General features: G+C 43.9%; 1 protein-coding gene across 1 annotated transcript; it reads left to right on the top strand.

Moving 5' to 3' along the window:
- The first annotated feature begins 597 nt into the window (after positions 1-597).
- On the top strand, positions 598-7,213 carry LOC134792325 (uncharacterized). The gene is made up of 2 exons (XM_063763595.1): positions 598-4,344; positions 7,190-7,213. Exons 1-2 carry the CDS (start codon positions 598-600, stop codon positions 7,211-7,213), a joined length of 3,771 nt encoding a protein of 1,256 aa, XP_063619665.1.
- Positions 7,214-9,206: the final 1,993 nt, after the last annotated feature.

The raw sequence follows: 9,206 nt of genomic DNA, 5'->3' as shown, positions 1-9,206 counted from the left end.
AACCGCAGACCGGCTACTAGATCGCGAGCTGTAGTGAACACGGTATCTTTTGAACACGAACCTAGGCGGTCGAGCAACGCTCCCTCTAGATCTCGCGTCCCCGCGTTCTCCCGCGACTGTAGCACAGGCTCGGAGTCAGATTTCCACGAAGATTACCCACGCGAAACGGAGAGTAGATCGCGTAGTAAACATACTGTCGCACAAGTAAAACCGCGCGAAAATAACAATAAAAAAAAACCCGCGTCAACCGGAGCTAGACCCAAACAGCAGGTATCGTCCGTCCCTGTCTCGCGCAGTACATGCGCCATTTGTAAGAGCGGGAACGAGCACAAAGTCAGTGCGTGCTCAAAGTTTTTAGCCGCGACGATATCTGAGCGATGGGATCTGGTGAAGGGTGCTAGATTGTGCTACAGATGTTTGGACGTGAATCACCGTAGGCCGTTTAAGTGTAAATACGTCGCGTGCGGTGTAAATCAGTGCTAAGCCGGACACAGTAAGCTGTTACACGGACTGAACGCGGCCGCGCCCGCGAACGGTAACAGTACGCCGGCCGTATCTGTAAACAATATTAGACTCCCGCAAACGTATCTTAAAGTCATGCCTGTGGAGGTGTCGGGACCTTTAGGTACCGTACAAACCCTCGCGCTACTCGATGAAGGCGCGGCAATGACTTTAATGCTGCACGAGACAGCTGACAAAATCGCGCCTCGTGTACGCGGAGAGACCCTAGAAATTGAAGGAATAGGCGGCAGAGTCACAGACCCTGATTCGTATTCACTACAGGTCGCGATTAGGGGTTTTTGTAGCCGACATTTGGAGTTAATGGAGGTGCTCTCGATAGGCGATATAGGTATAGGTTCGCAAGGCGTACCACGTGACTTAGTCGACAAGTGCGAACATTTGTCGAAAATCGCGGACGAGTTAAGTTACCCGACGTCAGTACCTACTATCGTGATAGGCCAAGATAACTGGCACCTCATCATTTCTCGGCAAGTCATAGACGGCCCGCCTAACCTTCCCGTCGCGAGTCTAACTAGATTAGGATGGGTCCTACACGGCCCAGACCGAACGCGTCGCGCCGCGGTAAATTTTGTAGGGCACGCACGGCCTAAAACCGCGGACGACGAAGCTCTAGAGCTTATGAAACAGCATTTCGACATAGAATCGTTAGGCGTTTCTCAAAAGTTGCCTCGGGCCGATCCCGACCAACGCGCGCTAGACTTATTAAAAGCCACGTGTAATAAGATACCGGGGGAGAATCGGTATCGAGCGGGCTTGTTATGGCGAACTGACGACGAAAATCTCCCCGATAACCGAGCGCAAGCGTTAAAGCGGCTATTCAGTCTAGAACGTAAACTAGACCGCGACGTAAAGTTGAAAGCCGAATATACGAAACACATGAACAACTTGCTCGATAAAGGTTACGCGGAGAAAATGAACTCGCCCCCGCCCCCCGACTCACCCCGGACGTGGTACCTAGCTCATTTTCCCACATTTCACCCACAGCGCGGTAAAATGCGGTTAGTTTGGGACGCGGCTGCTACAGCATACGGACGTTCGCTAAACAGCGCGCTGTTAGCCGGCCCCGACCTGTTAGAGTCACTTTTTGGCGTATTAGTGCGATTCCGCGAAGGTAAAATCGCGGTGATAGCCGACGTCAAAGAGATGTTTTTACAGATCGAAATAGTAGAGCGAGATCGGGACGCGTTACGTTTCGTTTGGAGGGGGGAAGACCGTACATCTCCTCCACAAGAGTACAGAATGAAGCGGCTTATATTTGGATCGGCAGCGTCGCCGACAACCGCGTTATATGTCAAAAACGAAAACGCAAAAACGCATAGTACTGAGTTTCCGATCGCAGCTGAAAAAACAATTAAAAATACGTACATGGACGACATGTTGATCGCCCTCGACACGTCAGAGGAGCACGCCAGACGCGTAGTAAACGATATTTACGAGCTAAACATGCGCGCGTCCTTCGAACTCCGCGGGTTCGCTTCGAACCACCCTGCGGTAATTTCTGACGTAGTTAATAGCAAAGAGGAAACGTCTTTGTTAGGCGCGAGCGAGAGCGAACGTACCTTAGGTTTAAAATGGAATCACAAGCGTGACACCTTAGGTTTCAACGTGAACTTTCGTAATACGCCCGAAGACGTACTTAACGGTCAGAAATTGCCGACGAAGCGACAGGTAACGAGTAGCGCGATGTCAATATTCGATCCGATCGGTTACGTAAGCCCCATATCCGTCTTAGGCAAGGCGTTAATGCAGGAAATATGGAGGACAGGAATCGGTTGGGACTCGCCTATACCCGTCTCACTCGCACCCGCCTGGCGATCGTTCATCGATAACGTACAACAATTACGAGACTTAGAGATTCCGCGACACGTGCCCGCATTTAATAGGGAGGCATATATGCATGTTTTTTGCGACGCGAGCGAAAAAATATATGCCGCGGCCGTGTATTTAGTTAGCGTCAACCCCGAGGGGACTCGAACTTCCGCGTTAGTAGCCGCTAAGGCCCGCGTTTCGCCTCTCCGGGTAGTTAGCATTCCGAGGATGGAATTGCAGAGCTGCGTACTAGCTACTAGATTAGCGGAAACCATAGTCAAAGAGTCAGATTACGTAATAAAGGACAAGTATTTTTGGTCTGACTCCAAAACGGCGCTCACGTGGATACGTTCGGACCCACGTAGGTATAAAACATTCGTAGCACATAGGTTAGCAGAAATCGAGAACACTACCACCCCCGCCAACTGGCGCTGGGTGCCTAGTGCAGCTAACGTGGCTGACGACGCGACTCGCGGTATACCTGCGCAATTCGGAGTGAACCATCGGTGGTTCATAGGGCCCGATTTTATACGTAAACCGGAAGAGCATTGGCCGACCGAAAAAGCGCCAACGCCCGTCGCCGATACGGGCGAAGAGCGCGTTAGCAAACTCGTATGCTCAGTAGGTGTCGCGAAAAATAAGTTTGAGTACCTGCCGGAGGTAAGTAGGTTCTCAAAGTTCGTACGACTAGTTCGCGCCACCGCTAGGGTTCTGGTTGCCGCCGAGGTATTTAAAGCCTCACTGCTATCTAAGAAAACAGATACAGAAATGAATAAGGGGCATTTAAATTTAGCAGAGATATTGCTAATTCGCCGGAGTCAACATGCTGCCTTTCCAGAGGAGATTAAGCTATTGGAAACTGGGCGGCCTCTACCGAAGAAGTCTCCGCTGCATAAGATAGCAATACAACTTGATAAGAACGGAGTCATAGTGCTAAACGCTAGAATTGACAAAGACGTGCACATACCCGTTCTACACGCAAAAGAAGATTTCGTCAAGCTGCTAATACATCATTTTCATGCGTTCTTCGACCACGGCAACCACGCAACCGTCATCAACGAGTTGAAGCAGAGATATTTTATTATCGGGCTGCGCGGTAATATTCGCTATATAGCGAACAAGTGCCAATGGTGTCGGACCTATAAAGGAACCACACTCAAGGTTCCTGTAGGCGACCTCCCGCCAGAGAGGCTCCAGGCGAATCAACCGCCATTTACCGCTGCAGCCGTAGACCTGTTTGGCCCTATGCAAATCACAATAGGCCGCCGCCGCGAAAAGAGATGGGGTGTACTATACACATGCCTCACGACACGCGCTGTGCACTTAGAGCTTGCCGCCTCACTTTCGGCATCCTCTATGATACTTTCCTTGCGCAGAATGATAGCGCGACGCGGCACGCCTACAGTTCTTTACTCTGACAACGCCACCAACTTTTACGGCGCAGAGCGAGAACTGGCAGAGGCCAAGAAGACGCTGCCCGACACTTTAAAGCCATTTTTGATCGAGCGAGCCATAACCTGGAAAAAGATACCGCCCGGCAACCCTTCCGCCGGCGGTGCATGGGAACGGCTCGTAGGCAGCGTGAAAAGGTCACTAAAGGTAACACTCAAAGAGAGAGCACCTCACGAAGAAGTTCTGCATACATTACTGCTGGAAGCCGAGCACATAGTCAACTCTCGACCGTTGACACCAGTGAATCCAGACCTAGACAGCGAAGCTCTGACGCCGAACCATTTTCTCATCGGGCGATCGAGCTCAATGTCACCACTGGGCGTCTTCACAGACGCGACTATGTCACTCTCGTCATGGAAGACAGCGCAGACCTTAGCCGACCATTTTTGGAGGCGCTGGCAGCGAGAATACCGACCCAGCCTCCTCCCTCGGCCCGGTGCTCATCAGAACGTGAAGAAACTACATGTTGGCGACGTAGTCATCGTAGCGGACAGCTCCATGCCACGAGGAACATGGCCTAGAGGCGTAATCGCACAACTCTTTCCCGGCCCTGATGGCCACGTAAGAGTAGCCATTGTTCGCACCCGCGCAGGTGACGTCCGCCGCCCAGTTTCCCGGCTTATACCTATATACTCCTCGCAATCAGACGGTGTTGACACACGTGGGGGAGATTGTCGTGTATAGCTAGTTTTTAATCATACATGTTTAGTTTTAATCGTTCTTATATTATGTTAATCTACTTTTTTGTGTTTATTTTATTATGTAACTTGTGTCCATTTTTTATTGATTTTATTATGTTATGTGTATAATTTTAAGTGTAAATTGTTCCCCAATAAATTGCATACCCTTTTCCCTTAATTACGAACAATATGTAATAGACTAAGCTTATTGGATGAATAAAACAATTTCTCACTCTGCACGTAACACCCACGCCTTGAGTAGGCGTGGCCTAGAGTACCCACGGTGGGGATCGCGCCGAGCGCGCCTATATATACGCGCCCACCCTGGATGCTTGTCACTCACTCATCAATAGCCACAGAGGCACCAGCCTCCCAACACTCTCCAAAGTTTTCTTATAAATCAACAAATGTGTTTTCATTAAACACCCTACACAGCCCCGGTAATGGTGCGGTAATCTGGAGGTAATCTGCAGCAGCCAGCCAGCGCGTTCCAGCCATCGTGTACGAGTTCCTGACTTCGGAATCTGCGAGCCCCACAGTAACTACGCTCGACAATCTGAATGGTGCTCCCTTTACCTTATCCTATTTTTGTTGAATAAACCAATCCTACGGTAGTAAAGTACGCAGGGATTCAATAGCGGTGCAGATAAGGCGGTCAAAAGGTGAAGTAGATTGGAAAAGTTACCGGTCATTGTCCGTCTGACCACCTGGAGGCCGATTATGCTTTGATAATTTGGTATGGTTTTCATCTCTTTTTGATAACACCTTGAGTCATGTCATAAGTCACGTGAAGGCGTATTTTGATTGTAAAAACAATTTGTAAATTTGATCTGGATTATTATGATTATGAATTTAAATCAGTAATTATGATTGAGTAAGTGACGTTCCTGTTTGAAGAAATGTCACTTTTAACACTGAGGGATATCCATTACAATTTGTTTATTCGATCATCAATTCAATCATTTGAGCATTTTCATTTAAACTTGTACTTAAAAGCGCGACTTAAGTCATGATTCAGTAACGTCTAACCGTTACATTCCTGACAAAATGTATAGGGTTTGACCATGACCGTCAGTTTTGTTTTGTGACGATTGCTAACCGGCTGCTGCCCATTTACTCAATCAAATTTGACATTGTTGTCTATATTTAATTTGTATGCTTTTTTAGGTATTATCAAACTGCACAACGGGACTTAATCGCGTATTTAAGTTTTAAGATTTACCTCCGACGTTTCGAGGACGGCGTTGTCCCCGTGGTCTCGGAGAAGACCCGGAGAAGAAAAATCTCGGAGGAGAAGTCTTCTCCGAGACCACGGGGACAACGCCGTCCTCGAAACGTCGGAGGTAAATCTTAAAACTTAAATACGCGATTAAGTCCCGTTGTGCAGTTTGATAATGTTTAATAATCGTGAAAGTTTAAATCAGTCTTTTTTAGGTAATTTATATTATTGTTTAACTTGTAATGTAAATTGTTTTCAATTTAATAAGAAATCTGTTTATTAAAAAATAATACAAATCCCTATAAATTCGTAACCTATTATTAGAATAAGAGTACACCTCCTGATTGCATTTCGTGAGCCGGTAACGATGAAGTTCGTATCAAAACATGAAAACCATTATAATATTGTGAAAACAGAATGGGCCCCCTGGCCGGCTGCTAGGTCGGAACTTTACTCACAATGCACTTGATTGCGATGGTGAAATGTACTGAAGTTTTGTGAACACAAGTTTAAAGACATTTTTGTTTAAACTTTTCGATTAATAAATACTTTCATAAATGTAATTATGGGCTAAACCGATTTATGATTATTTTGATATAAGTTATACGTAACATAAAGTGTGTGTTGTAAAAATTGTAAATTTTCAGTATACCTAACTACTCATACTAGCACTATTTTAAATTATATGTATACATAATAATATACGAGTATCTCATCTAAAACTAAACAACTTTGACTACAAATTTGTTTTCTAATGCGATATTCGATGCAGTTTTAGACAAGTTAAATTTGAAAAAAAAAAAATATTGTTACATAATGATAAAATTTTATAACATACGCCTTATTTAATTTAGATTATTCGAACAGTAATTTATTTATTCATCAAAAACGTAAAATTATAAAAAAGCAGAATGAGCAACAACAAAAAGATGGCGCTAGTGCAGAGTGGAGGTAGACGGGTTAGGTAGGGCTGCACCGTCATTGAGACCGAAGAAATATTGGATGGGTTTGAATTTGTGCCGTGTCCCACGGATACGTTACATACGCCTTATGACGTTACCTTGACAACACTATTTTCTTCGCACTATTTATTTTCGTGAACTAAACACCGTAGCGGCTACGACCGTAGCTTGCTACGCCGTAGCACCGTAGAGGGTGGTTACCAAAACAACATGACTTGCCATTTAAACAGACAGGCCACCTCGAACATGCACCTGAAACCGATATTTCAATCATATTGGAATATTGGAACATTTCGCTCTGACTTGGTCGTACATGTACCTATTACGGCTCGGCCACGACATCGAGGGACTTGCGACGGCGGCAGCGATAACCATGGGTTGGAGCGAAAGGTCCGATCGCTGTGTCACGCTCCAACCTATCGTTATCGCTGCCGCCGTCGCCAGTCGCTCGATGTCGTGGCCGAGCCGTTAGTGCGAGCGAGACGCCCGCGCGAACTGCTAACTGATATGATTCCAATATGATTCAAATATCGGTACGATTTCAGGTGCACGTCCGAATCGGCCTGTGACTTGACAAAGAAGAGTGAATGGAAAAAGCTCACCTGATGTTAAATGATGACTTTGTGTTTTATGTTGGCGCCAGGAGCCGGCTCCAGCGGGCCGATTTGAACACATTTTTGGCATTTGATCTTATTTTGTTATTTTTACGAGATGCACATTGAGTATTACATCCATACAATACATAAAATACAATACAATATAAAATAAATGCAGCAGTTTCATTTGGAAATGCGGTTATGTTAATCGCCAGGAAAACACATTTATATTTTCGTTACTTTAAGATTTCATCAAAGCCAATTAAGCTGGGATAAAATAATTATAATTCGAATGGCGTTATTCATAATGCAGAAACGCTTGTCTAACAAGCCTTTGATAATCTTTTGCCCTTATCCGACATTTTGACATTTGTGTTTGTTAGAAAGAGACCAAATTTAGCAGAGTTTTGCTAACGTTTAGAATAAAGGGATAAGTCCGTTCAAATTTAATTTTGTTTTAATAATGACCGTTACCACAACAAAATTATTGGTCATATTTAATTTTATTTATGGTCTACATTTTTAGCTAATAAAAATTTATTCTTCAAATAAAATCAACCCTAATCGACTTTTAAAATCAGGCGACTTATAAAGGTGTCCTATTTAACCTTCCCCGGCTTGTGAACTGGGGGTTGTTTACAAAAACAGGATGACTGGCGAAAGCGGCTTTATTGGCGCTGTGGGCGCGTTGTGGGACGGTTGTATGCAACAGTGAATACTTTATATAAAGAGTCAATATCTGTGAGATCGAGCTTTTCTCGGAAAACATATAAAAAACTCAAAAATGCGCGTTTTCCCAGAGATAAGACGATTTAAATCGATTTATCACCCCCCCATATAGCAAATTTTATCGTAATTGTTAGAGCCGTTTCCGAGATCCCCGAAATATATATATATATATATATATATATATATGCAAGAATTGTTGCTCGTTTAAAGGTATTAGATAGATAGATTAAAAGGTGAATTTTATTGCGTGAATGTAGCTGTGCGAAAAACGTAGCATGTTAACATGATTTCGGCGTTTATAGTACTGCTGAAAAAAAGGTTTTACAAAGTATAAGACTATAAGTTCATAAAATTTGTAAATTGGGTATTTGCCTATAATTTGTGGTGTGCAAAAATTTCTACTTGGGAGTACTAGGAAAATGCTAACAGGCTGTTGCAAATAAAAAACGGTATAGGTATAGGTATATTATTAAATAGAGCAAACTCACATTTGCCAAACTCAGTTCAGAGACAATTCTGTGTTACTCCTTAAAATTATGAAGTAAATCTTACTTAAATATTCTTAAATTTTATTGGCTTACCAGGGCACGTAGCCATCGCGCCAATCGTTAACGCTCCTTAAAGTATAGTAGTCATCTCTCTCTATTACTCCCCACCACTAGTGCGACAGAGACAGTTGCGTTTCATTTACACGTTGGCTACGCACCCAGTTCTTCAACTCTAATGGATATCAATATAAGTTTATTCTACAAACACTCATACAGGCCAGTGCGTCAAAGTCAATAATGTTTCAGATTGTTGCTTAAAATAAAGATACTGCATAAAACCATTCTCTTGGAATAACATTTCCAACGAGCGACTTAACGGCGTCATTCCACTGCTAACAGGTGACTCCTTGTTGTATATATATAGACAGTACGGGTAAATAAGTACCTAAATAATATTTTTTATTGCACCAACAATATATTATACCAAAAAACCTACAAAAAAGAAAAGGACAACTAGGTAATAGCAGGCGTTCTTATAGGTAAAAAGCAATCACTTCCAGGCAATCTTTGGGTAAAACCCTTATAAAAGAGAATAGTTACACATTTGCCCACAAACATCAATTTATTTGTAAGGTGTATTGGGGTAGCTTCTATATATTTCGAATGGGTTATCGTTGAGAGTATGTTCGTGCTGTAACTAAAGTATTCTTCAATTATTTATTCTTCGATTATTTCGAGTTACTAAAATA

Source organism: Cydia splendana, chromosome 7 (genome assembly GCF_910591565.1).
Source record: "Cydia splendana chromosome 7, ilCydSple1.2, whole genome shotgun sequence".
Classification (NCBI taxonomy): domain Eukaryota; kingdom Metazoa; phylum Arthropoda; class Insecta; order Lepidoptera; family Tortricidae; genus Cydia; species Cydia splendana.
The sequence above is the reverse complement of the archived record's forward strand: the minus strand, read 5'-3'. Positions and strand labels throughout refer to the sequence as shown.